Source organism: Coffea eugenioides, chromosome 2 (genome assembly GCF_003713205.1).
Source record: "Coffea eugenioides isolate CCC68of chromosome 2, Ceug_1.0, whole genome shotgun sequence".
Lineage (NCBI taxonomy): Eukaryota > Viridiplantae > Streptophyta > Magnoliopsida > Gentianales > Rubiaceae > Coffea > Coffea eugenioides.
In genome coordinates this window covers 1,448,039-1,475,679 of record NC_040036.1, presented here as the reverse complement: position 1 = coordinate 1,475,679, position 27,641 = coordinate 1,448,039, and the positions used below count along the sequence as shown (strand labels likewise).

The 27,641-nt window shown below is 37.9% G+C and overlaps 3 protein-coding genes across 7 annotated transcripts; 2 read left to right on the top strand and 1 right to left on the bottom strand.

Moving 5' to 3' along the window:
* Window positions 1-464: 464 nt before the first annotated feature.
* On the top strand, window positions 465-10,714 carry LOC113761017 (polypyrimidine tract-binding protein homolog 2). Its single transcript, XM_027303809.1, is given in 13 exon segments — window positions 465-821; window positions 1,790-2,044; window positions 2,188-2,490; window positions 4,381-4,581; window positions 4,679-4,888; window positions 6,345-6,407; window positions 6,495-6,568; window positions 7,144-7,236; window positions 7,375-7,432; window positions 7,842-7,946; window positions 8,037-8,118; window positions 8,577-8,689; window positions 10,048-10,714. Coding segments are annotated over 13 exon segments (2,247 nt in total). The 3' UTR covers window positions 10,381-10,714.
* Window positions 10,715-12,638: 1,924 nt separating this feature from the next.
* Window positions 12,639-22,685, top strand: LOC113763830 (ATP-dependent zinc metalloprotease FTSH 11, chloroplastic/mitochondrial). 2 transcript variants are annotated; one of them, XM_027307788.1, is made up of 18 exons: window positions 12,639-13,615; window positions 13,694-13,979; window positions 14,284-14,437; window positions 14,771-14,863; window positions 15,095-15,183; window positions 15,265-15,388; window positions 16,303-16,422; window positions 16,503-16,553; window positions 17,743-17,804; window positions 18,319-18,376; window positions 18,579-18,704; window positions 18,783-18,863; window positions 19,505-19,634; window positions 20,121-20,269; window positions 20,707-20,988; window positions 21,121-21,210; window positions 21,294-21,347; window positions 22,246-22,685. In XM_027307788.1, exons 1-18 carry the CDS (start codon window positions 13,306-13,308, stop codon window positions 22,402-22,404), a joined length of 2,418 nt encoding a protein of 805 aa, XP_027163589.1. In that variant the 5' UTR covers window positions 12,639-13,305; the 3' UTR covers window positions 22,405-22,685. The 2 variants fall into 2 exon arrangements, with proteins under 2 accessions (XP_027163589.1, XP_027163588.1); XM_027307787.1 differs by having other exon boundaries at window positions 12,639-13,979.
* A 1,630-nt stretch (window positions 22,686-24,315) lies between these two features.
* LOC113763831 (abscisic acid receptor PYL8) lies at window positions 24,316-27,343 on the bottom strand. 4 transcript variants are annotated; one of them, XM_027307790.1, is made up of 4 exons: window positions 27,177-27,343; window positions 26,513-26,857; window positions 25,439-25,654; window positions 24,316-24,926 (listed from the first exon to the last, which is right to left on the bottom strand). In XM_027307790.1, the coding sequence occupies exons 2-4, from the start codon at window positions 26,639-26,641 to the stop codon at window positions 24,708-24,710; spliced, it is 564 nt and encodes a 187-aa protein (XP_027163591.1). In that variant the 5' UTR covers window positions 26,642-26,857; window positions 27,177-27,343; the 3' UTR covers window positions 24,316-24,707. The 4 variants fall into 4 exon arrangements, with proteins under 4 accessions (XP_027163591.1, XP_027163593.1, XP_027163590.1 ...); XM_027307792.1 differs by having other exon boundaries at window positions 26,513-26,763; XM_027307789.1 differs by having other exon boundaries at window positions 27,184-27,343.
* Between the last annotated feature and the right edge of the window lie 298 nt (window positions 27,344-27,641).

Here is a 27,641-nt window from a genome sequence, read left to right as displayed (position 1 = left end):
TCATGGTTTAAGAAATCCATGAACTAATATTGTCAATCAAAGCTAGCTTGGAGAAGTATCGAATGAATTTGAGACAAGAGAGGAGTAGAGTTAATTGGTGTATCTAAACACAAAATTCTCAAGATAACACATAACATAAGTGTCTTAAGTACTGGTGTAGTATTTAATCGGAATCCCGGGTTCAGGTTTTTTCTTTTCTTTTTTTTTTTTCGATTTATAATATTGGAAGAAAAAAAAAAAACCGTGAGGGATGAGGAGGAGGATGCTTTGATGTACTACATGCACGAAGACACGTAACCCCCCCCAAGCTTCTCAATTCTTTCTTCCATTTGAAGCGGATATTGCATTCCAGTTCCTCTGGCTCACAAGACTCGATCTCTGACTAATTCTACATTCATCTGCCGCACTCTTTTTTTTTCCTCCTCGCGAATTCACATTCACAATCCCTCGCGTGTTTACTGAGTATGGTGAAGCTTGCATCAGCCCGGGAGAACCGAATGTACGGGCCAAGATCTTCCCGGAACAGGCTAGAGTACATCAACGCTGGGCTATACGCGTTTGCTACCGTCGTGCTTTTGAGTGGGTTTGCCGCTCAGCTTTCCGGAGAGCCCAGATCAGGGCTGGTTCTTTTACTCGTAGCCCTCCCGGTTATTGCTTTAGTGAATGTACACGATCTTATTGCTCACCTTTCTGGGATCGATTGTAGATTGAACATATTGAAGTTTGATACCCAGTTCGCAGCTGTGGAGTTTGCTGCACCTGTACTTCAGACATTCGGGACCGTTCTCTTTTTCCTAGGAATTTTGTTTCTTTTCTTGCGGGTAACTCTCCGACTTCGCTACGTCTTTATTTATTTGTTTGTTTGTTTTGGTAAATCCAAAGGATAGGGAACCAATTATACTCTCCCTGCCGGTGAATTGGTTAGCAAATACCGATTGGCTTCAGCCAAAATGACGGCACTGTAATTCACTGCACTTCCTGTTTTTATTGCTCATCATTTGAGGAATGCATGGACATCTTATTCTCCAAGGGCTTCGAATTTAAAAGATGCCCCTTTCTTCAGCGTCAAAAGCATCAAATCTGACGCTACAGTCTGGTTACATGTAAGCAGAGCAGACTGTCTGACGGGGTAAATCAAGAAGTTATACTACGACTAGGAGAAGATCATCAGCTTTTCTTTAAGCAGAGAAAGCCTTTCCAGTTGCTAGTTAGGATCAATTAGATCAATTTCTGTTTGCAGCTTTAATAGTTTTTGGGATTGAGATGTTTTATATTCCAACTCGAACCCCATAATGGGCTTACATGTGGAGGAAATTTGCCAATTTAGGGTTTATCATTTCTGATTATAGCTGCTTTTTTTTTGGCCGGTAGGAACATATAGCTGCAATATTGATTCCCAATTTCAGTGATCTCCTGGAATTCGATCATATAATTGCATTATCAACTTTTTTTCCAAGCTAATCCCTTACACTACATTTGACTGTTAGCTCCTGTCTATTGCATCCAATGCGTGGTGACTGTTGATAAATGTTGCAACACAATTTTTCAGTTCTTGAAGAGTTGCGAGACTGCATTTCGTTGATTTTTTTCATACGCACAATTTATGCCTTGAAAGGCATGTGTAAATGTTAGCTAATTAAGCTGCTTTTTAGGTTCGTAACCATTTTTAATTATATTGAAGCTGTGTGAAGGTTATAATAAAGGTCGAAGACGTTTATTACACATTGCTTCTGTACTCGATAACTTAATTTGGTAATTCCTTCGTGTGGAAACCTTTTCACAAGCGTAGGATGAAAGAGGCTATGGCTACTACTACAAGGAAGAGCGGCATGCGTTGAACATGCTGATTGCTGGCTCAGCGTTATGGCTACTTGGTTCAATCCAAAACTCCTGTCAGATCTATGAGAGAGCTGGTGGGCATGTTCAGATCTTGCAAGAGAGCATCCAGATTCCATTCTTGATGGGAAGCTTGTTGTTTCTGGTAGGAGCAATCCTTAACAGCAGAGAGCAGACAGGACATATCCATCACGGTATGAAATTATTGGTAAGTCAAATTGTTTATGGCTGAGCACAAAATCCTGGGCCAGAGACAAGAGTAGTACCCATGCTTGAAACTTTTTTGACTGATCTTCCGGCTTTGCTTCTATTCGGGAAGTTGATCTCTATATTTCACGTATTGGTTCGCAGGGTTTGACGTGGGTATGGATTGGCATATTTGGGAGCCTGTTATTCTTCGCTGGGGGCCTAGCAAATCTTGTAAAAGTGTTCAAGATGCAGCAAGGTGATGGATTAGAGTTGGAGAAACTGCGAGGTGGAGCACAAGAGCGACTGCTTGACTTGAGAGAAGGCCAGGTGCCGTTCATCTTAGAGGAGTCCTCTAGGAGGAGGGAAAGGCCTGCGGAGGAAGGGAAGATTGCTATTGTCCCTGCAACTCCTTACAAAGATGTTCTCCTTAGTCAGACCTGAGTATTTGGTGCTTCAATATCGTCTGTCTATACCTGTTTTTTCTCCGCATGATTCTGAAGTAGTAATATTTTAGAAATATGTAACCAATCATACTGCCCAATTTGTTCCTAGCGCTCGTTTGTACATGCAATTTCCTTATGATTAATCATTTGAATGCTTCTCCAAGTTGGCTCTTCGTAATGTGCCATTGGTGGCGAGAATGAGAACACTCGTTAATTTCCTTCATATTTATTTGTGAAAAAAAAATAATTGATGAGTTTAGGATTCAATATAATATTGAAGTTATTGCATAATAGTGGATTCAACATAAACTATGTCAGACTCAAATAATAATAGTGAATTAAATATTTCATATGTTTAATACTTATACATGTTGCAAAATAAATAAGAGTGTGTAAAATAATTGTGTGCTTATCTTAAAGCATTATTCTTTTAATTAAGTAATATATAATTAATAAATTTAAAATTATACTTCATAAATATATAAGCTTAGTATTTTTTGCATATAATATATTTAATAATATTTTGACAAAAAAAAAAAATATTTAATAATAGGTTGAGTTCGGGGCAAAAAGTGAACCCTTTTCCTTATTTTGGGTTTCCGCTCGTTGAAGCCCAATTAGAGAAATTTAACAGGGAATGGGCCGAGCAAAGCTGTAGCAGATCAAGTAAGAGGGATATCCATAATGGCTGAGCGCGTGTGAAATGAAACAATTTACAGTATCGATCGATATATTATTGATTTTACAACATCTTGTTAAAATTCCTGTTTCAATTTTTTCCCATAAAAGTACCCAACAAATGACAACATCTTGTTAATATGCAGAACATGGAAAGGATGAACTCTAACTGGTAAGTTGGTTAATGAAATTGAAAGATTTAATTTGTACCCTAATGACTTATTTATCAGATTTTAGTCTCATAACACCACACAATATCTTCGGTATAATAGTAATTTTGCATTATATGATGTCAGCAATTGGGTTCCAAGTTCTGTCAGGGGAGGTCAGTGTAATTGTGGAAACCTCAGGGGAGGTCAATGAAATTGTCAGAAATCTCAAGGGAGGTTTCTGAAATTATCCCAAGAAACAACTAGGTATTAGGTATTAGGACTCTCATTCCATAAGGCCGGGCCTCCTGTGCTTGGAAACTCCAGCTTCGAGATTCCTATCTCATTGCGCTAACCTCCGCAGGGTGCATACCTACGCCCCACCCGGCGCCAAGTTTCGCATCTCGACTCCCACTTCCGATTCGGCAATTCCGACCTACCGATTTACAGCCGTCTATATCCTCGCAGCTTCCATCGACTTTTACGTTCGTCTCTAATCTCTCAGGTAAAAGTTCCCTCAGCCGAATTTTTCCAATTTCCTCCTTTCTCCCCTTTGGTGCCCTAATTTCAGTTATTCCAATTTATTCTCCTTTCCGCCTAAGCACCGCCTCCCGGTCCCGTCTACGGACTTGTATATTGTTTGCCGTTGAATGTGGAAGTCTTTATCCAAGATCGATTTTGGATTGACGTCGATAATCTGTCAATTCTTAAATATTTGCTATGTACCGAAGTAATTTGCTGCTTATTGTTCAGTTTTATGTGTCGATTGCTTTCTTTCTTTGAATTAGTTTTTTGGTTTCTCTACTTGAGGTTATTGACGTGGTCTGATTTTCATTTTTCGTCCTTCTTTTACCGCTGAACTATACCATCGACTTTGACATATTCGTATTAATCTGAGTGTGGTGGCTTTGGTGGGGGTCACTGTAGTAAGAGAATCTGTAATGCATAACTTGCGATGTAATTTGTGATTGATTTATTGATTGGTCAAACGATTCTAAGTTTCAATTTTCATGGATGATATATGAGTTTTAACGATCTTTAGTACAAGTAAGATAAAACCATGAATTTCTCTTGTTTGTAGCTAGGCTTTGTGGTGCGGAATGGCATCTGTTTCCAGTCAGCCTCAATTCCGCTACACACAGCCCCCATCCAAGGTTCTCCACTTAAGAAATTTACCATGGGAGTGTACAGAGGAGGAACTGATTGAATTGGGGAAGCCATTTGGTAAAGTCGTCAATACAAAGTGTAATGTTGGATCAAATCGTAATCAAGCTTTTATAGAGTTTGTAAGTTTTCCCACTCATTGTTTTTTTTTGGTTGCCCTAGTTCTTTCTGCTCTACTTTCGACCTTAATCTTCTTACTTCTCTCTATCAATGGTGCAGGCAGAATTGAATCAAGCAATTGCAATGATATCATACTATGCTTCATCTTCCGAACCAGCTCAGGTACGAGGGAAAACCGTCTACCTACAGTATTCGAACAGGCAAGAAATAGTGAACAACAAAACTACTGCAGATGTTGCTGGGAATGTACTCTTGGTGACAATTGAGGGTAATGATGCACGCCTCGTAAGCATTGATGTTCTTCACTTGGTAAGCAATAACGTACCTTTTGTTATTAGTTCCTGATTAGAAGGTTTATCTTCAGTAGAACCAAATGTCTAGGGTTTTTGGTGGTTTGGCTGTAGTATATGTCCTGCTTTGTGAAGCTGTTGTTTGACTAGAATGTGAATGGATCAGCAGGCTTATGTCAAGGAAATATCTTCAATGGCAGCTTATTGCATCGGGAGAAAGAGCGAATGTGTGTTTGTCTTCTTTCTCTTTCCTGGCTCTTTCTACCCTACTTCCTACTCATATTTCCGTGACTAGTTCTTTTGAAGGGTGTGAAATACTTTTAACTCTTTTTCTTGTTTCCTGTATACGCCCTGTCTCTCCCGTCACCTCGTTGCAGAATTATTAGATGCTGAATATAAACAATGTGATTGTTCCATCTCTTTGTAGGGTAATGTCGTAGTCCTCTTTTTTGTTGCAATTTTCTTGCTCTTTAGTTTGATAGACTTCATTGTGCAGCTGTTAAGTTTAATGATCCAGGTGCAGTGTTATCCTTAGATTCTGGATTAATTATCATTCAAGTTTCAAACTTTATTTGACAGAACTAGGAACAGGGAAAAAGATCTAATGAAGAGAAGTCATGAGACACAAATTGGTCTTTTAGTGAAATTTTTTATTTTCTTCATTACCAATGCCACTGAAATAAATCTTTTTTCGATCAAGAAAAACTATATACAGAAAAAGAATATTTCAACACTTTATTCTCTTAACTTTTAACATTTGTAAAGGAGAATTATTTTTTTCTTCTCTCTGGTAGTCTAAATAATTTCTTACTATCGCTTCTTTTTTCTTGTTAAAACCATTTCTTTCATTTCCTTGGGTATGGTTAAGTTGGTTTATTTGTTGTTTGCCTTTTCTCGGTTTCATGTGTTCTTCCTTCTATATTGTTCTGCTTCCATTGTAGTAAATGCTTGTTGTGGAAGCTGAATGTTCAATTATGGTAATGGGACTAAAATTGGAACTTCCACAAGTTTCTGGTTTGTTTGGGTACTATATCCTCAGCATGGTCATGGATGAAAAGTTGTCTTAACTGCAGAGGATATTTTCGTACTTCTTGTTTTATTCTCTGGAAAATTTTTCCCACTCGGATAACCCTCCTGAAACTTAAAATTTCTTTCATTTCCTTTGGCTTGGGTACAGTTAAGTTGGTCTATTTGCCCTTCATCTTTTTCCAGTTGCATGTTACCAGCTTTCTGCCTTGTTTCTGTTTCCGTTGTAGTTAATACTTCTTGTGGAAGCTGAATGTTCAATTATGATTATGGCACTGAAATTGGAACTTCCACAAGTTTTCTGGTTTCTTTGGGTACGATATCCTCAGCGTGGTCATGGATAAAAACCTGTTTAACTGCAGAGGATGTGTTGTGTACTTCTGGTTGTTTTATTCTCTCGAAAATTTCCAACTTGGATTATTCTCCTGAAAGTTAAATTTATCTTTCAGGTATTCTCTGCCTTTGGATTTGTGCACAAAATTACAACGTTTGAGAAGACAGCTGGATTTCAGGTTTGCGTAACTGCTACGACTTTGGAATTTAATACTAGGTACTTTTGGTTCCAACTTGTCACATTTATGAATTATTTTCTTTTCCAGGCTTTAGTCCAATTTTCTGATGCTCAAACTGCTTCTTCTGCGAAGGATGCCCTTGATGGAAGAAGCATTCCCAGGTGATGTTGAATTTAATTTTGGGCTTGGGGTGTAGCCCAGTCTTGTGGATCATTAATGTGTAGGGGCTGGACATCTTTCGGGAGCTTTTTTTAAGAATCTACCATAACGGGGTACATGCATGCTCCTTACCCCATTTTACCTCTTGCTCTTTTATCATTTCACATCACTTTATTGAGTAATGATAATTATTATTGGTTTAGCATACCCCCTGTTGCCCTGTAACTCCACATTTCTGCTATGGTAAACTGATAGAGAGGCCTTTATAACTTTCTGGTTGATGTAGTCTTCACAGTTGCCTTCTTTTGTGCATGCTCCTTGTGTGTGGAATGATCTTGATTATAAATCATTTCTTCCATCATCATGTTTCCGTGGAAAATATACCTGATAGGTTATCCAAGTGATTTTCGTTCATTGCTTGAAAATGAACTGCCATTTTCCTGTTGTTTAACTTATCTGCGTCCTGCATCCCAATTATGTGCTCAGAGTACATTCTTAACCTTATTTTTGCTAGTAAATGCTCAGCCTGTTGACACGTGCATTAATTGACTCTTTTTTTTTTTTTTCCATGTATCAGGTATTTAATTCCGCAGCTGGGACCTTGTACCCTTAGAATCACATATTCTGCACATACTGATTTGAGTGTTAAATTTCAGTCCCATCGTAGCAGGTATTGTTAATGGTAATTTCTTCTGTCAATCATTTCATACTTTTTTCATCCTGTTTCATGTTTTTTATTTTCTCTTATGCCTGTCTTATGCTGGATGTCTCTTGATTGAAGTGTTGCACCATAACTTCTTTTATTCAGGGATTACACCAATCCTAACCTCCCTGTGGCACCTTCTGCAATAGATGCTAGTGGTCAGGTAAGCAATTGGAAGAGCTGTTTCTTACAATACTTGAAGTTTGTTTAGTCATGGATAGTAAGTATCACCTGGGGGATAGCATTTGGGACTATGCCCTCTATTTTGCGTCTTATTGCCTCTTTGTCCACCCGTTGTAGCATGAAACAGGCTTAATAACCATCATATGTTATTTTTATTACTTTTGCATACTTGCAAAATTAGATTTCGACCAACTTAAATTGGTAATCTAATTTTTTTCCTTTTTGGATACAGTAGTTTAATTGCACTTATTCTTTCAGCCTTGGATGTCTTCTTCTAATTTCTAAACTTACATGCTTGCTTTTGGTGATATAAGTATATATAGCAAATGGCCTCTTCAATATTGGACTCCATTGGTACTATAATCTAATTAATGTTTTTCTGACTTCAGCTCAGTTTAGGGTTAGATGGGAAGAAATTAGAGCCTGAGAGTAATGTTCTTCTTGCTTCCATTGAGAACATGCAATATGCTGTGACCTTGGATGTTTTGCATATGGTAAGCCCTATGGCTGTGAGAAAGCTTTAAAATAATTCGTAACTTTCAACTTTGCTTAATTGTTGATTGTTGTATTTAATCTGCTTTCAGGTTTTTTCTGCTTTTGGCCCTGTGTTAAAGATTGCGATGTTTGATAAGAATGGTGGCGTTCAGGCATTGATACAGTATCCTGGTAATAAAACATAGAGCCTATACTTATTCTTTTGGTTATTGGGATTAGATTTCTTTGGTTCTCTTTAGCATTGAGACTAACCAAATAAGTCTGCACAGGTCGTAATGAGTTTGAAATAGTAGTAATCTTCAGTAAGATGATGTGTTTAGTTCCTATTTTCATGGTTGCTTTCCTGAGAAAAGAGCTTAGATGCTTGTTATTATGGTTTCTTGATTGCTTTAAGGGGAAAAATATTAACAGAGTAATCTGATCATCTAACTTCAGTTTGTCAGTTTTATTTCATTCTTCTGATGTCTAAAACTCTTGGTACTTTTATCTGAATATCATGTTTTCTTAAACATCAATCATTGGTCCAATCAACTTTAGAAAGAAAAGGAACATATAAAATGCAAAAACTGTTTTTTGATTGCTAGCATATCTTTAGATTGTGCAGTAAGTACTAACCAATAGTCTTCCAGATGTCCAGACTGCTGTTGTTGCAAAGGAAGCCCTAGAGGGACACTGCATATATGATGGTGGGTATTGCAAGCTTCATATTTCCTATTCTCGCCACACTGATCTCAGTATAAAGGTACATCACTCTTTTCTCTTTCGTTCCATTTTTTTTGGTGGCTGAACAGTTAGATCAATTGTCTTATCTTGAATCCATTAGTCAGCAAGAAAGTATTTTCATCTTTCATGAAAATCCTTTATGAAATGCTTTTCCTATGAGAGAAAGGTTAGCACTTGATGCATATTTCCTTTTCTGGTCTCCACATCCTACGATGGTTGGCATTTTGCACCTAGTTCTTATCATGAAGGCAAGAAACCTCAGAGATGGTACTACAATTAAGCTTTAATGATATGGCTTTGCATCTCCATATTTGAGCAATATAGTAGTGAACATGCTGTGTTATATTTCTTAAACTGGGGAAGTAGCCTGGAGTTTTGATTAGGCTATTCTTGTTTCTTATCAGCAACAATTTACTAGAATTTTATGTGCTCTATCTTTGCATTTTTTTATTTAAAGTGGAAGAAGAATTCCCCCTCATCCTTATTCCTCTTCTCCTGCCCAACAAAAAAGGAAACAAGAAGGGAAAGAGACAGAAAATTTCTTAATATATAAAAAAGAAGAAAATTGAAAGGAGGAAAAGGGAAATTAGAGTCAGATGTTTCTTTTGCTGTTAGGAGAAGGATATGGAGTTACATCAGCGAGATCTTCCATGTGTCCTAGATGTTTTTTGGTTAAAATTTTTGTCAGACTTTGTTCTGCTGCTACATTCAGGTGGCCTAGGATTTGATAATAAATGACATGACAACTTAATAATCGAATTTTGTTTCTGCCTGTAAATCTGACTCATCTCCAGCAAATTGAAAGAATTAAGGCTTACCTGTTCACTGTTTCCCCAGAGTTACTTTTCTTGAATGAGCAGAACATTTCTTTCAGATACACTGCAGTTTGATGCTGCATCTCATATGTATCACTCTTCCTCCTCGATCTTGTTGCCAGATAATCCACAGATCGGGAGGTTTACAGTGTCATTTCATGAGATGTATCTTGAGTAGGGGAATATTTCTGTCAACCTTGATGCTAGTCCACCTGAGATGCAGCATCTAAATATCACGATCAAGGATAGTTTTCCTGCATGATTTATCGGTTCAATAAAAGACTAGGCAAACAAATCAGCTTGCTTACATCTTTCTGGTGTGGTTTACATAATCATGTCTAGCTCTTCACACAGATGCATGGCAAAATTTGAGCTCAGGCTTACGTGGATAATCTACGACTGTTTCTGCATGAAAGTGAATTGTTGGCATTATAAATTATTGTTTAAATTAATAATGGAGAATTGTGGTGCAAAATCTTTAGGCAAAGAAAGCCTTCTCTTTACAACTTCAATTTATTTGTTACGATCCTTGGTACCTAAATTTTGCGTAAGCTGATTTCAGGTCAACAACGATCGCAGTAGAGATTACACAATTCCAAATGCCCCCATGATGAGCTCTCAGCCTTCAATTTTGGGGCAGCAGCCAATTGCAATGGGTGGTCCTGCTGCTCACCAATATAATGGAGCCCACTATCCTCCACCTCCTGAAAGTACTGCAATGCCGCAGCCTTCAGTAGGCTGGAACACTTCTGCCCCGGCAGTACCTCCACCAATGCCCATGCAAATGCATAATCACCCTTACATGCCACCTGAAATGGGCCCTGGGATGATGCCATTGCACGGCCAGAACGGTCTGCCACATTCTGCAGCAATGCCTCCTTATCATCCACAGTAGCATTGCAATTAATTGCATCTTCTTGATATCATAGATTTGTGTGTTGTTTGGAGCAGGCTGAAGTGATTCGTCTGATAAGCAGAGTTCGAAGAGGTAAAGTGAAGCCTGGCAGATATGGGGAGATGTCAATTTAAAATATAAAATATTTTTTCCTTTTTACCTGTTATCTAGGATTTCAACGGCAAGATTCTGCTCTTCAACTTCTTGTGGATTTAAATGGGTTTTGAAAACTCTCGGTAGACTTGGGTGTAATGTATATTAACTTTTATAACTTTCTCGCCGTCAGGCGTACTAGTTTGCAGTTAATTTATTACTTTTCGCCTCTTCCCGGCTACGTTTAGTTGTAGTCCCCGCACGGCCGCATTTGTTACTTGGACCAGCTTCTGGGAGGGAATTCTCCTATTTATATTCCCAGATTCAGCTTTCCAAGTAGTAGTAAGCATGCATTTTGGTTCATAGTGCTTGACAAAGCGGTAGACCTTGGCTGGCAAGCTCAAATTTTCTTAGTCCCTCGGCATATCTGCTGTTTCTAATTTTATGCTCTGACTCGTTCTGGCTCATTGGTGAACCAATTGAGTATCATGACGGGGCACTTGAAGTTTTCTTTGTGTGCGTTTTGTGTACGTAGCTATGCTGAATGTTCGGTCGAGATGTAAGATTGATGCTAAGGAGGTGTTTGGTTAAAGTTCTTCAATCACAATCACTATAGGTATGATTAATTAGTTAATCACAATGGTTTTGCATAAAAACTCATAAAGTGTTTGGTAATTATATAAATTCAGGAGAAAGTTTCAAGAGTTTTGATTTTGCTTTTGCTCTTTTCCCCGCCTTTTTATTCTCTTTCCTCCTCCTCCCCTTTGACCATTAAACATTACAAGTACTATAACCTCCACAAGTGCAACTACCAGTGGCGGCCATAGATCGTCGGATATTTCCCAACGCCATCGATTCTGACTTCGATATACATATTTGATTTCTTGAAAAAAAATAAAAATCTTTAACACAATCATGAATTTCAGCAGCATCACTAACGCTCCAACTAAATTAAGACCAAACTCTTGAAATTTCGAACAAAAATGGTCCTCACCGTACAAAGTAAAATCCATAGCCAATTAGGCATCAAAATCAACCCAAATAATAAGATTCAATCATAAAAATTTGAAACCAAAACAACGGTCCATCAAGCTTGCGAAATTTGCCTCTGGTTGATAAAATTTTGTTTGTCATCCACCCGAAGGTGTTTAGAGAGAGAGAGAGGGGGGGGGGGGAATTTCACAAGTGGAAGAAAGGGGAGAAAAAAGATAGGAAGGTCAACAAGAGTGGCATAGAGAAAGGGGAGAAAATACTAAAATTTAAAAAAAAATGAGGGAGTAAACAAATAAAAATCGCGTGATGAGAGGAGGCGAGGGAGAGAGAGATTGGAGGAGAGGGAAGGAAATAGAGGAGAGGGGTAGAGAGATAAAGATTGGGGAAGAGTGGCGATGGGGTGAGAGAGATCGAGGTAGAGGGAAAGGGAGAAAATAAATTGGATCAGAGAGTAGAAAGAGGGGAGCTTTTTCTGAATTTTTTTTTTGTTTTTCATATTTTATAAAGTAAGGTGAATGAGGTTGAAAGTAGACAAAAAAGTAGGTAATCAAAAAACCCACAGTGGAGGGTAATCAATCCGATTAATTCATTCCAATCGACATTAACCAAACAAAAATTCCGTCTATCATTGCCTTTGATACCCCATTAATGGACCTGAAACTCATTTACCAAACAACTCCTGAGATTTACAAAAATTATGCAATACCTCTTTCTGTGTAAGCAGAGATGTAAGATTGACTTTAACATTTAAAGAAATTACGTAACACTCTTTCATTGTGATAGTAGTGTTAACGAGTAGACAGCAGTTAAATCACTTGTGCCTTGAGGTGAATGAATCAGAGCTATAAGAACCCCGAGTTTTAACTTCAGAAGAAGACTCAAGAAAATGCCGCTGGTAAAATTTAGAGAAGTACCAAAGTATCAGGGGTTGAGACTAACAGTTGTATACATTACAACGGTTAATTGTTACAGTCTAAAAATCGAAGGATATGATGAGAATTGACACCAAAAAAAAAAAATCAAGGGCAACTTTCCTTTTTCAACTTTTTTTTTTTTAATTCTCTTGTTAAGCACAGGATTTGAACTTGAACTTCATAAAAGAAAACCCTAAGAACTCTCCTTTAATCACTAGGCGAAAGGACAAGTTAAATAGAACGCAATAAGCTTAATAAAAAAACAAAAGAAGAGTAGAATAGAACAAATGGGACGTACCCATCACCTAATTGATTGAGTTGGCTGGGACTATCATGTGGCGAGGTTCTTGTATTCACTAGGGTGGGGGGAAAAAAGGGATTTTGGAGGTAGCAGCGATGTGCGCTTGGAAATCAATGGTAGGATTAGCTTAAGTTAAAGAAACGACAAAGGAAACCAGAAAGAAAATGAAGAAGTAAAGAGAAAGGAGCACGAAGGCAGACCGCCAATTTCAGTCAGTCGAGTTAAAAGAGTAGGGGATAAGGTTTCTTCTCTGGCTGTCCATCTCAATTCTCAAGCGACTAGCGAGTAGTAGAAGATTTTCCTCACCGGATCCGCTCCCCAGCCTCCAGTCCCCACTCCACTTTGCCTGTTAAGCGTTGAACAAAGAAAATATTTCGTGTGGGTCGTCTGGCTCGCACTGCAAAACCCTCTCCTCCTCCTCCTCCACTCGCTTCCTATATACTTCCACTGGTGAAACCAAAATTCTATTTATTGCTTTGGGAATTCAATTAAGTGACCCCACCCTATTAGTTCTTCTTCTTCTTCTTCTTCTTCTTCCTAAAACCCTAATTACCGTCGGTAATCACATTAATTATTCCGGCATTCAACTAATTTAAAAACCTACGAACAAGTGAAGGCCTAGGCATGACCACTACGCTTCAGGCTTCTATTCTCTACAAACCCCCTTCTCTCCCTATCCCCTCTAGCCGTAACGTATCTTCTTCGTCATCTTCCTATAAACGCCTCCACCATCTTAGTCCCTTACCTCCTCCTCCTTTTGATCATCATTTGTATCTACTTTCTAAACTATATTTCACTAATCATCTTCATCGTTATCCTGCTTCAACTTCTCGATTTTGCCGCCATTGTCCGTTGCTTGTCGCCTGTGCGTTTCATCCCGATGACCTTACTGACTTAACTTCTTCTTCTTCCGATAAGAATGATTTGTATTCAGGTTCTGAAAAACAACTACTTAATGTTAATACTAGTAGTAATGAATCCTTATTTAGTAGTCAACTTTCTTCTGGTGAAGCTACGGGGACTGAACCGGCACCGCCTCAGGCCACCGAGGGGCCACCTGATGATAATGCCAGCGGCGCCACGGGGGTGAGGAGTAAGTTGCCAATTGTGGTGTTTTTCATGGGACTTTTTGCAACGGCGAGGAAAGGGCTCGAGAAGCTTATGTTGCCAGCCTGGTTTAGTTGGTGGCCCTTCTGGCGCCAAGAGAAGCGCCTCGAGCGCTTGATTGCAGAGGCGGACTCAAATCCCAAGGATGCAGCCAAGCAGAGTGCTTTGTTAGCCGAGCTCAATAAGCACAGGTTTGGCCCCTGGCTTTTCTATATTGTTGTTACTTATTGGTTTCGGAGCTTGAATTAAGGGTGGACTTTTTAAAAAAAAAAAAAAAAATTTAACTGGAGTATTGTATTGCTTACATTAATAGGATGATGAATACATGGATCAAGTGTTGAATTATGTTGACTGCATATCCTTTTTTGTTATTTACTTTGGTTTTGATGTTTGGACAAAGAAACTGAGCGAAAGCAAATACCCTGCAGCTAGAATATTATTCCCTTTGATTTGGTTCTTAGGTTCTGGTGGTAATTTTCTGTTCTGGTATTTCAGCCCTGAGTCAGTTATTCGCCGTTTTGAGCAAAGAGATCATGCAGTTGATAGTAGGGGGGTTGCAGAGTACATCCGAGCTCTTGTGGCAACTAATGCCATTGCTGATTATCTTCCTGATGAGCAATCTGGAAAGCCTTCTAGTCTTCCTTCCTTGGTATTAGCTTGTAGATTGTCTATTCCATTTTTGCTTCAGTCACTCCATTCCTTTTCTCTGACTTAATGGCAACGTCAAAAGTGGAAGGAAGTGATAGGGACTGCTCGTTGAGCCCAATCTCATCTAAATCAAAGTCCATTTGTGTCTTGATGTGTCTCAGTTATGAGCTTTTGTTGCAATGCCTTGGATAGAAACCATCAAATTTTCAATTAATATTTCCACTGCTGCCATTGCTCCTATTCAATTAGCCGAAGATGTTCCATTGTTGTTCGTCTAACTAGTTCCATTTATCTGCCAGTTTTCTCTCATTTGGTTACCTTTGAATTTATGTAGTTGCAAGAGCTGAAACAACGTGCCTCAGGCAACATGGATGAACCTTTTCTTAGCCCTGGCATATCTGATAAGCAGCCACTACATGTTGTAATGGTAATGATTATAATGAGTGCAATTGCAGGAATTTCCTGTCACCAATTCTTCATTTAAGAGCAAAGTCTTGTGCATTTTGTGTTGTTAAAAGAACTCTTTAGCATAACTCTGGTCATTGGAGTAGGATTCTTATATTTTCCTCGTTCTCCTTCTAGTTGCTCCACATAGTTTTTGATCTACATTTCACTATCTGTTATATTGAATCTTGGTTGTAACTGCTTTCTGTTGTAGGTTGATCCTAAAGTCTCCAACAGATCATCACGTTTTGCACAAGAGCTTATCTCTACTATCTTGTTCACTATAGCTGTTGGTTTGGTGTGGTAAGGTTTTGTGTTTATTCCTCAAATTTGTTTTGATATATGCGCAATTATAATGTCTATGGAATCTTGAGTTGGTTTTAGGTTGATGGGTGCTGCTGCGCTTCAGAAATATATTGGGAGCTTAGGTGGGATAGGAACTTCAGGTGTTGGATCTAGTTCTTCCTATGCCCCGAAAGAATTGAATAAAGAAGTAATGCCTGAAAAGGTGGGTATTTGGACCTGTTATTGTCAAACTCTCTTCACTTGTTTCCTTCATCCAATTCATATGAAGTCAAAGTCTACTTTTCCATTTTTGGCAGAGTCCACTGCCTCACATTATTTTAAATTATTGGTATTTTATATAAGAGAACTGCTTGGTAATTTAACTGATCTGATTCAAAAATCTCTGGATTCATCCCCTCAAGAGGAATTGCCAAGCCATTTGACCCTTCACCCATTCCAATATAAAGGATTAGTCAATCAAATAATAGATAGTAAATGGGTCGGTTTGAAAATAAATGAATTGTTAGTCGTAGAATATTATTCTCGACAGACTTAAACCTAACTAAACTAAAAAAGGGTTTGGACATTTTTCTGCCCTTTCGTCAAAGTAAATTAACCTAAAGTTAAGTAAGAAAATTCGGGTTTGACCTGAATTTTCTCGCTTTTATTTATCATAAAGGAATATTTTCATTCCTTCTTTACTCTTGATAGTTACATATATATATATATATATATATATATATATGAAAGTAGCAGAAGAGAGCTGGAAATTTCACCTGTTTAAAATTCCCCCTTCTTTCGATCTGATTTTTCATTTACACTTTCCACTTGAAAATGCTTCACAGCAAGGCATGCTTCAATATCTTAAAATGTGATGATTGCACAGCATGTTATGCCATGTGGATTCTTAACTTGACAATTGTCATATCTTTTTGGTTCTATTCTATAATAAATTACAAAATTTTTGCTCTTACGAATTCTACTGCTCATGGTGATTTGATAAAGTACTGCATTGCATCTGATAATTTGCAAAGGTAGTGCATGTGATCTGAATTGATATGGGATTTTAATTCAGTTTATAGCACGTATTGGACTACTAAACTGAAATTCAAATTTCCATATTTCTTTTAATTGCAGAATGTTAAAACTTTCAAGGATGTTAAAGGTTGTGATGATGCTAAACAAGAGCTTGAGGAGGTTGTTGAGTACCTCAAGAGCCCCTCAAAGTTTACTCGACTAGGAGGCAAATTGCCAAAGGTCTGTCCATTTGTATATTGTTGTCCATTATCAAAGCTGTCTGTCTAAGTTGTTATCCACTAGATTGCAATGGGTTTCAGGGAATTCTTTTAACTGGAGCACCTGGGACTGGAAAAACTTTACTGGCCAAGGTAAGCTGTTGCATTCCTGAAATTTTTGTTTATAATGGATTGTGTGTGCTTGAACATCTGGATGCGGCTATCGCTAGGTTTATCATTCAGCTTCCTGCTTTCCCCTGATATAGCTTCAGTCATACGTTGGTGCAGTTGCCTTTTTTGTGATGTTTCATTGGTCCATGGTATTTTACAATTTCAATTCATAGGATCTTATGTGTTTGGAATCTATTCTTGGCTAACGGAACTATTGTATGAAAAAGAAAAAAAAACAGAACTGCTTTATCTACACTTGAACAATTTGAAATTCTCGTATCAGTGTAAATCATGTTCCCGAAATAATGAAAATAAATATAAAAAAAGATAGGAACTCCTGAAGAAGTATATGGAATCAGTGTAGACTTCATGACCTTATGAAAATATTTACTAGACTTCATGACCTTAGATCACTGCCAAGTGTGTGTGTGTGTTTCATGACCTTAGATCAGTGCCAAGTGTGTGTGTGTGTGTGTGTGTTTTGCCAAAGTGTTATTGTGATCCATTTAGGGTAGCAACTGTTAGCTCATACAATTGGTATTTTCTTTTAGTGTTCATGTGCGGGTTATTTGCTCCCTGCCTTTTGTTCCTTTGCTCGTGCTTTATGAATTAGTGCATGCCTATTTATATTTTTGAAAGTTTTGATATGCCAAATCTCTTGTTTATTTCCCTTTTAGAGTAAGAACTTTTTCCAAGGTTACCCATTTTATCAATTGAAATTTTTGATCTTGCTTTGTCTTTTTCACTTTTAGAGTAATTTCTTTTCTTTTTCCCTTTTTTTACCATTCTGAAACACAGTACATTTTTAAGCAGTTAAACTTATGTGGCTTAAGATTTGCTAATTTGAGGATTCTGAAACAAAGTACACTTTTCTGGAAAGTGCAAGGAATTCAAGATTATTTTTGTATAAAAACCACAATCTCAAACTACAAGTGTATGCTTAAAAATTTATCTGTGGTAAATGGCAAGAAATTGGAGTTGGAGTAACACATTTATTCAAGCTTAGTTGAGAGACATGCTTTTTCCTTACTTTGTTATTGGTGCTAAAATAATTTCTCATGTTCTCATTTTGGATACTTAATCAAAACTTCCATTTTTGAAATTTCTATCGTCCTTTTCTTGATATTTTGATTACCTTCTAAGAGTTTTGGTTTGTGTGTCTCAATTGAAGGCAATCGCTGGAGAAGCGGGGGTACCGTTCTTTTATAGAGCAGGCTCTGAATTTGAAGAGATGTAAGCCACTTGTTTGATTATTTTATTTTCTTTTTTACATGTCTTTGTGGCTTGGAGTAATTTCTTTTGTAAGTCATGATGATTTAGTGAGACCATTCAATAATGACCCTTGATATCTTGCTTGTTCATGTTGCCATATGCGTTTTGGATGTTTTGTATGAGTCCCAGAATTTAAGTTTTCATTTTGTTGCCATGTTCGATAGTATCTGTCTTAAAAATTAAAGATTAAGGAATGAGCATCGACTTTTGATGCTTTACTGGAAATGAAAATGAATATCATTCATTAAGTAATTCCATATCTGGTGGAATAGCCTCCTTTTAAGTCATTCCAACAATGGGAATATATTTTCAGTTAATGGAACTATGGAAGACAAGAATGCCGCCAATTGCTGGATTACTACATGCATCAGTTTCACAGGACTTTTAAATTCATGTATTCCAATATTTCCGGTGATTGGGTTTAATTAATTTCCATTTTATTGGGAAAAAGTTTCATTTTTCTTCTTTATCCTAGGTTTGTCGGAGTTGGTGCCCGACGTGTAAGATCCTTGTTCCAAGCAGCTAAGAAAAAGGTAAATTTTGTCTCTGCTTCTTTCTTTGATATATGAATGAAACTAATCATCATAAAAAGTGTTTCTTTCTCTAAATAAACCGTTTGAATGTTTTACTTTGAGATGCGCTAAATCCCTTTGACTGCATGAGAAACATGTGAAACATTTTTTTTTGAGATGTGCAATTTCCCAAAATTTAAACCTTAACTTCTTGGCTCACCAGGCTCCGTGCATTATTTTTATTGATGAAATTGATGCCGTTGGATCAACTCGAAAGCAATGGGAAGGTCACACGAAGAAAACACTTCATCAACTACTTGTTGAAATGGATGGTTTTGAACAGAATGAGGTACACTGATTTAGACATTAAGAAATTTAGCTCTTTCCATCCTTTGTGGAGTACAAATATGTTCCTTGTGCATTACAGGGAATAATAGTGATGGCTGCCACAAACTTGCCTGATATACTTGATCCAGCTTTAACAAGACCTGGTAGATTTGATCGTCATGTAAGTCTTTTGATAAACCTGGTCATGCAAGTCTTTTAATAAACCTACAAAGACGATGACATGAGATCTTGAGTATTTCTTGTTTCATCGTTGATTACTATCGAACTTGATATAGGGCATTGTCAGGTCAATTTTAAAGTTTAGTCAATATCTGTTTTGTTCTACATCTGCAAGATGGTACACCGAAAATTTTTTGCTGTCATTCTAAAAAGTTCTTTATCTTTATTTCATTAGCCCATCTTTTGTCATTTCAAGAATGACTTGTAATCTCTACTGACGTACCTGTTATTTGAAAAGATTTCACTGCATTAAAATTTCTTTTACTTCCTTGCTCTGACAGTGAAATCTTGATGTAAGTTCCAAAATTTTATTTCTTCAGGTATTTTATTTTATTGAGCATCTCTCTTGAACAATTTATTGGGCTGCAGTAAATTGGCATTCTGGTTTTACCCTCTTTACCTGTTGAGGGAACTGTTAGGCTCGTCTTTCTGAGTTCTCCAGCAATAACCACCTTGCAACGTTGTTAGATGTTTGTATTGAATTTAGTAATTTTATTTACCAAAAATAAAAATGAAAGTGAGATACAATTAAATCATTATCTTCAGGTCTCTTTAACTAACAATGAGATGAAATATTTCTAGATTGTTGTTCCAAGTCCAGATGTGCGGGGTCGCCAAGAGATATTGGAGCTTTACTTACAGGATAAACCATTAGCTGATGATGTTGATGTGAAAGCAATTGCTCGCGGTACACCAGGGTTCAATGGGGCAGGCATGTTTTTGTTCATGTTTTTCATTTTCTTTTTTCCTCACTAAGTTCTGCAAGGTGAACCATCTCTGCAACTTGAGTTAATTTGAAGTTCTGGGCCTGAATTACTTTTCCTTCCTAAAGTCAGTATCTCGCCAATGATGTCATTGTTACTTTCACCATATAGTGGTATTAGGGCCACATAAGAGACCAGTTGCTTGATCTGGGTCATTTTATCTGTCTAGACATGGTTGAGGTTCGTTGGCAACAAAACTAGTTATGCTTGATCACATCCCTGATCCTTTAATTTCTGTCAATTGCCTCCAAACCCAACTACTTTGCTAATAATCTGTCTAAAAAGGGTATAAAAATCAGTTACCTGGACATAGTTTGAATTTTACTTCTGTGAATTTGGTCTGGTTCACCCTTTCTTTTGAAGGGGTTGTGATCATGTGAGTCACTTGAGGAACTACATCTGATCTTATTTCTTAAAACATGACTATGGAGCAGATCTTGCAAACTTGGTTAACATTGCTGCTATCAAGGCTGCAGTTGAAGGTGCTGAGAAGTTAACATCAACGCAGTTGGAGTTTGCTAAAGACAGGATCATCATGGGTACGGAACGGAAAACTATGTATCTGTCTGAAGAGTCAAAAAAGGTGTGCCAAATCCCTATTACAAACAGTAGGTTCTAAGAATATAGACAGCTTTTCTGAAGTTTAGCTTTTCATTCTTTTAAGCTAGTTTGTACTTGAAATTCAAGATGCTTCTTGCTTCCTCCTGTATCTGTTCTGGATTAGGCTTCAGGACCAACATAGACAGCTTAAGTGTACTGCAGATTCTTTGTATTAATTTTTGCTGGATAAATTGGAGATGGTACAGAGAAAGTATTAATGGTCAAAGAATATGGTAAAGAAGGATTTGTTGAAAACAGGAGTATTTAAAAGACTTGTTTGATGCGTTGCGGTGGACTTATATTAAATAGCATCAGTTAAGGCCTGAATTTATCATTTTTGCTTTACCTTTATTTTAATGCTTGAATGATGTAGGTTATGTGGCATTATAATGTTACATTATTTTGAACTTATCTTTCCAGCTCACTGCATATCATGAGAGTGGCCATGCAATTGTTGCTTTTAATACTGAAGGTGCACATCCAATTCACAAAGCAACAATCATGCCTCGTGGATCTGCTTTGGGCATGGTTACACAGCTTCCATCAAATGATGAGACCTCAATCAGCAAGAAGCAGTTGTTAGCTCGACTTGATGTTTGTATGGGAGGAAGGGTTGCAGAAGAGCTTATCTTTGGTCAGGACCATGTTACTACTGGAGCTAGTAGTGACCTCCACACAGCTACAGAATTAGCTCAATATATGGTTGATGCTTGTTTCATGTTCCTATCTCTCTCCAAACTTAGTGGCTAATATTAGTTTTGTTCTTCTGTCTGCCTCATCTAAGAAAAAGCTCCATTGTTCTTCTGTATGAGATGTACTTCCTTTACTTTTCAGGTATCTACCTGTGGGATGAGTGATGCAATTGGACCAATCCACATCAAAGAGCGGCCGGGTTCAGAAATGCAATCACGGATTGATGCTGAAGTATGCTTTTGGATTTTGATGCTTTTAGGGTGTAGTGAAATGTTTTTCACTGGTAATCAATTTGTATTTTTGGTCATTTACAGGTGGTTAAGCTCTTGAGAGAAGCTTATGATCGTGTAAAAGCACTGCTAAAAAAGGTTGGTCTTAGATACATATGACTATATGACCTTTCTTCTTTGATTCTTGCAAACGTTGTAAAGTGCTTTTCATGCAAAATGCATTACACATTAGCAAATTTTCACTCTGAATCTCTGTAGTAGTCAAATTAGTAATTTTGTCACCATCATGGCAAAATGCCTAATTGGGAAGTAGTAAATATCCTTGAGCATTTAAACATGGGCTATTTCTTTTAAGATTAGAAAACAAAAACATGTGCATTTATCAAAAGTAGGATAAGGGAGTGGATGGTTACGCTCTAGGTTGCTATATGCTTTTTTCCAATGCCAACAAGGTACGGTTTTCACGTCTCTGTATCTGTGAAAGGGAGTTTTGGGGGAAGATGGCCAAAAGAGATGCTATATTTGTGTTTGGAAAACTTTTGATGTCCGAGTCTTAACAATTTCATTGACTAATGTAGAGGAAAAAGAGCTTATATTTTAATGTTGACAACAACGTTGCAGCAATGATTGATCCCATGTATTACATCTTGCTGGCCAGTCAAACTTCAACTGGTAGAATCCTTTTGTCAGGTTTCAGGATTGTAATTAAGAGAAAAGTTGTAGTCTTCCTGCACGGATGCGGTTATTGAGTCAAAGGTGAAGTTCTGATATTTGAAATGTGTTTGAACTGATCGAAAGAGTGAGAGCCAGGAAGAGAGACATTCTTTTGGCATAGTAAATCTGTCTGCAGATCTAAGAGTCAAGAGACGACTGAAAATAAGTAGTCAGTACCTTGAAACTGATTGGCCAAAACATTGTCACCCAAGGAATTGCATGTTACGTCACATATCGTTGCATGTGTATTTGTTTGTAGCATCAACTTTATCTGATTATTAACTGGACATTAATTGATCTTTCTCGATGTTCTTTTTGCCAGCATGAGAAAGCATTGCATGTCCTAGCCAATGCACTTCTTGAGTACGAGACCTTAACTTCTGAGCAAATTAAACGGCTTCTCCTTCCATATGGTGAAGGATTGTTAACAGATCAACAGCAGCAGCAACAAAACGAAGAAGAGGAGCTTGTTTTGGCTTAATTGGGCACTGCATCTCTTCTGGTTGTTTTGCAGCGGCAGGCAGACGTGTACAGCGTATAGAAACCCCACAGCAATATTCATATAAAACGTCTATAGTTGTTCCTGCCCTCTTTGTTGTTATAGCATATTTAAGGAACTTCTTCATGGCAAAATTGTAAATGAACGATTAGGTTGATAGAGTTTTGATATTCGTTTATAATACGCCCACCTTTAGGGTAGAAATTTTGACGCTTACAGTTTGACGAAGTTGAAATTATTTACTAAGAATAGAATCTTTTTTTTTTTTTTGTCAAAATGTCATCATTTAATATATATGTGAGCAAGGTTACAATATTCCTAGTATATACATACCACTGGCACACGGCCAGGACATCTTTTTGGGCTTCAATTCTAAGCCACACAGGGAAGTCAAGCTCTTACCTTGTTTCATCAATTAGGTTAATGGCAAATTTTGTCAAACCATAACTAGTGCGATTGTATTCCCTTCCAATAAATATGAAGGAACATCGCCAAAAGGATCGACTAAGATGTACGTATCATCTATCAACACATCTAACAGAGATAGTCCAAAACATCTGTGATTAATTTTACTCACTAGACACTTACAATCTGAATGTATGAGTAGAGATGTCCACCCTTCTTCCAGAGCTTTGAGCATGGCTGATCTGATTGCTTCAGCTTCTAGTATGGCAGCATCCTTCATCATTCCAGTAGGGATTGCCCAAGTTTTCACAAGTTTTCCATTATGGTCCTTTGCTGCGATGCCCAATCCCCCTCTACTTCTCTTTTTGTCCATTGCTGCATCCGTGAACATTAGAATGGCATGTTGATTTTGAAGTTCTTTTGTGATGGTCATCGTTGGTGCTTCTGGATCATCCTTTTTGCTTTCCCCTTTCTCCAAGTCTCACATCTGTTTGTACTCCAGCCATTCTTCTAGAGCTCTACTTGAGATCAGGTTACCTTTTATACTTTCCTTGTTGAAGTTGCAGGCATTCCTTGCTTTCCACAATTGCCACAAGAAGTTTGTTGTGGCTTCTATATGACTGATGCCGTTAACTCCATTTCTAGCACCCTGTAACGCTTCCCACCACTTCCAGAAATTCCACGAGCTTTCTTGAATACCATCCCGTTTGATAGGGAATGTCTTCCAAGCCTCTTCTCTAGCTTTACAGTTGAAAAAAATGTGCTCTAATGTTTCAACCTCTTCTTACTAAGAATAGAATCTTACATGAGCTTATCTCTACTTTGTTCGCCTTTGAGTAAAGAGTTCAGTGGTCGGACATCTAGAGAATCGTGAAATATTTGACTTGACTTTCATGGTTTTGTTGATAAGTCTTTTTTTCACAATCACAAGGGATGATAAACAACTATTGCGGTTGATTAAATGGTTAACTGTTACAGCATTAATTAGTTATGTTGATTGTTGAGGGAGAAGATGACTAATTCTTTTAGTATTTGAGGGAGAAGATGACTAATTCTTTTAGTATTTGGGCCTTTTTTGTCATTTTGGTTCAATTACTTTTTCTTTCGTCTTTTTTTTCGGAAATTTTTTTTTTTTGGTTATTTTGATTCAATTACATTTTTTAGTCGAATGCTAATAAGATCGAGGACAATTCAAGAGAGTGCGGCCCTTTGTTGCCTGTTTTCTTCATCCAGCATAACCCCAAGGGTTTAGGGTTTATAAAGTGCATGATCTTTAAATTGATTCAAGTACAAAAAAAATTTAAAAGTCGAGTCTCAAGCTACTGATAAAGAATGGATATTATAAGACACGGGTACAGCAAGTCGACGATGTAGCTGTTCACATAGTGCCACAAATCACTAAATTGCATGCAAGTAGACGCATGTACAACATTACTCCGACACCCAGAATAGTTTCCTCCAAACTGCAATTGTAACGCGAAGTAAAAGTTCAGCAGAGAGAATATAGCTACATTAGTACCCTCCGCCACATACATCTATATTTACAACTCTTAAAAAGTATGACATACCAACAGAGTCAAAACCAGAAAGACAGACACATCAAGCATTGCTTTGCTCGTGCATTTGACATTCTTTTTGGGGTTTGAAACCTTTATAAAATTTGTGGTTCTTGGGCTACTACAAACAGAGAGTTCAATAAGACTTGAAATAAAAAAAAGTGTAACATAGTGAACAAAAGAGGAACGAGAAAGCAGCATAAGCCTCTGCAATATGGACAACCAGCTTCCACCAGTCAGCCTCCGAAGCCTCAGAAAATCATAACTCTTGATAGAAGCTTCATCCTTGGCGAATATAGCCTAAAATAGATCTTCCCAGTTTCCTCATTCCCGATCAATGGGTTCACTCCTGTCCTGCACAGCAAGCCTCTCTGAAACATCAGCAAGTGATTTAAGATTGCACTTGATCACTGCTTCAACGAAATAGCAAGTCTCATCATTGGTGTTTCCTTCAGGCACATCCACAACAAAAGACTCAATGACGAGGGTTCCTGGTCGTCCCTCAATGACTTCTGGATGGACTGAAATAATTGAGGAATAGTTCTGAAAGAGGGCAGGGAACATGAAATTATGTGTTAAGCCATGGATGTATTACTGAAGAAGGAAGGCAAGCAACTTGAAGTCTAACAGAATTTCAAGGAACTAATACAAGTTGCCAGAATACAAAAAGGAAAACGTTCACACTTAAGCATTAGAAGGCCAACCACCCCCCCCCCCCTTTCTTCTTCCTTTAACAAACTCTGTAAATATAATACTATGTTCAATGAACTTCATGAAAGTAGGAAAACTGATACACAAATGAATCATCATTATGTTCAAGCCATTTCAAACTGTGCTAGAAAACTGTTATACAAATGCATCAACATAAGGCCCAAACTATTGCACACTCCACTAGAAAGCTGATACACAAGTACGTATCAATCACCATAACGCTCAAGAAAAAGTGACCACTCCATCAAGAGAGTATGTATCAATCACCATAATGGTAAAACATCTAGTCATTGTGAAGAGGTCATAAGAAAGAGAAATTCAAGAGCAGAGATGGGGAACTATACCTTGAGTCTATGATCACCTCCAATGAATCTCACACTGAGCACATGCTCTTCATCATCAAGAAGCTCTAACCTCTCAGTGCTGGTAGTGGCGGGAAGCCCTGACTTGACATCCACTTCCCTAAGGCTTCCAATCTCAAGATTTCCCCGTACAACACACCTGCTGACAAATGGTTTATATTTCTGGGGCTGATCAAACCTCCTAACCAGAGACCAAACCTTAAGAAACCAGCATATACCAAATGTTAGACCATAAAAGAGACTCTGGGAAGAAAAGAATTACCAGAAAAGATTAATATCTATTCATGTTTAGATAAAAATTAAATACACAGGGTAACAAATTTGAAAATTACACATATTGGCCTTCCAAATGAACTACGACTTTCATCTGCACTTCTTCAACAAATTTATAAGTGATTCTCAACAAATATGGCATATCATGGTAAAAATTCTCAATCTATTTTTGATATAAATTACAATATTGTCTTCGTATGAATTTCATGAAATGTAGTACAGTGTCAAGAATTTGTAATTGTCCCCGTAGAAAAAGCCAATGCATGCCGCTCATCACGTTTAATAAGTACACGAACTCTGAATCTCTCCCTTCATCTCCTATTTTACGGAATTTAATGAACACAAAAGAGGAAAGCAATAATTTCAGATTAGCAGCACTTGATCCAAATCCTTGGCTTCTATTTTAACTTTATCACAATATATTGAAAAAATAGAAAGGATAGAAGAATTTCCTAATCTTTCTTTCAATTCCAATTGGTCGCAGGTTCTAATCAAACCCGTTCTAGCAAACAGAGAGCACCGGGTAAAAGTAGGTCAACGGATGAAACACAAACATCAAGACTCAAGAACAAGAAAATCATCCAAAACTCACGAATCGCAAAGTAAAACGTGAAGAAATCTCGTCGAAAAGAACAAAAAACAAAGCCTCATCCGAATCTGCTCAATCTAGAAATCAAACTAATCAATCAGCCGATCCAACAAGAAGCAGTCACAGAGCAGACAAACAAACAAGAGTCCTATAACGGAAGACAGAAAGGACTTAAAAGGATAAGGAAAACATACGAGATGAACGGGAGCTTTGATGCGCTTGATGAGAATGGAACTGCATTGATTGTCAGCCGGCTGATGACTGTGATGCTTCCTAATGTACTCTCTCTCGGCTCCGCTAAATCCGTTCTCGGCCGCGTTCATCTTGACATCCAACAATCAACGACCCGCCGGCGAAATTATTCCGTATCCGTAATGCACGAAGCCGAAAGACTGCTCCTAAAGAAGAAACGACTGAGGAGGAAAGTACGGTTGAATCTTGGACGCTGCAAAGGAGACGAGAACAGAGGAGACGAGTCAACTCAACTCAGACGAAGGCTTGCAAACTCAGCAGCAGCAGTAAGCAGCAAGGACTTGAATCTGTAATTGAATTCACCAATTCATCGCCAATTCCCAATAATACTTGCTACTAACTGCTTAAAATTATCATTATTATTCTATCACTTCAGGAATTAAAAATATATAAATTGCGGGCACTCAATAACATTCACGCAATCACGCTTTTATTTATCAAAATATATATATTTTTTATTCCATGTATGTACTCAGCAATATCTATTCAACTAACGGGACCGAAATTTTTATTGGAGGATACATACTATTTTATTTATGATTATAATACCAGACTGCTACTACACATTCGTTAGTATTCTATATGAGAGAATGAATAATAATATACTTCTTACTCTGGTGTGGTCGAGTCTTATGCATAAATCGTCGCCGTCGTCTTTGCTAGTAGTAGCAGTATTTGCTGCCGCCGATGCTTCTCATCTCACTCAATCCACAATCATCCATTCCGTTTCCTTGTATGGGAGGGAGGGAGGGAGGGAGAGAGATAGAGAGACTGGCCGCGGCTTTTCTTGCCTTTCCCCGTTTTGCCCTTCAATACCTTCCTAATACACTTTATATCTGTTGAGGCGAGCCACTGTTTTTGTCGTCTTGCGCTGCCATTGAGATTAAATCTCATGGAGACCAAAATAACCCCGACCTCGCCCTGTATTTACGTCTTCGGTTCACGTGGCTTTCCTCTTTTTTTGGCTGGCTCGTGCTCGTGGTCATGGCTGGCTCATTCTGATTATTCACCGTTACGGTTACATCCAAACCCAGCCCCCCGGGGGCGGCGGGGGGACTGCAGCTCATTTTG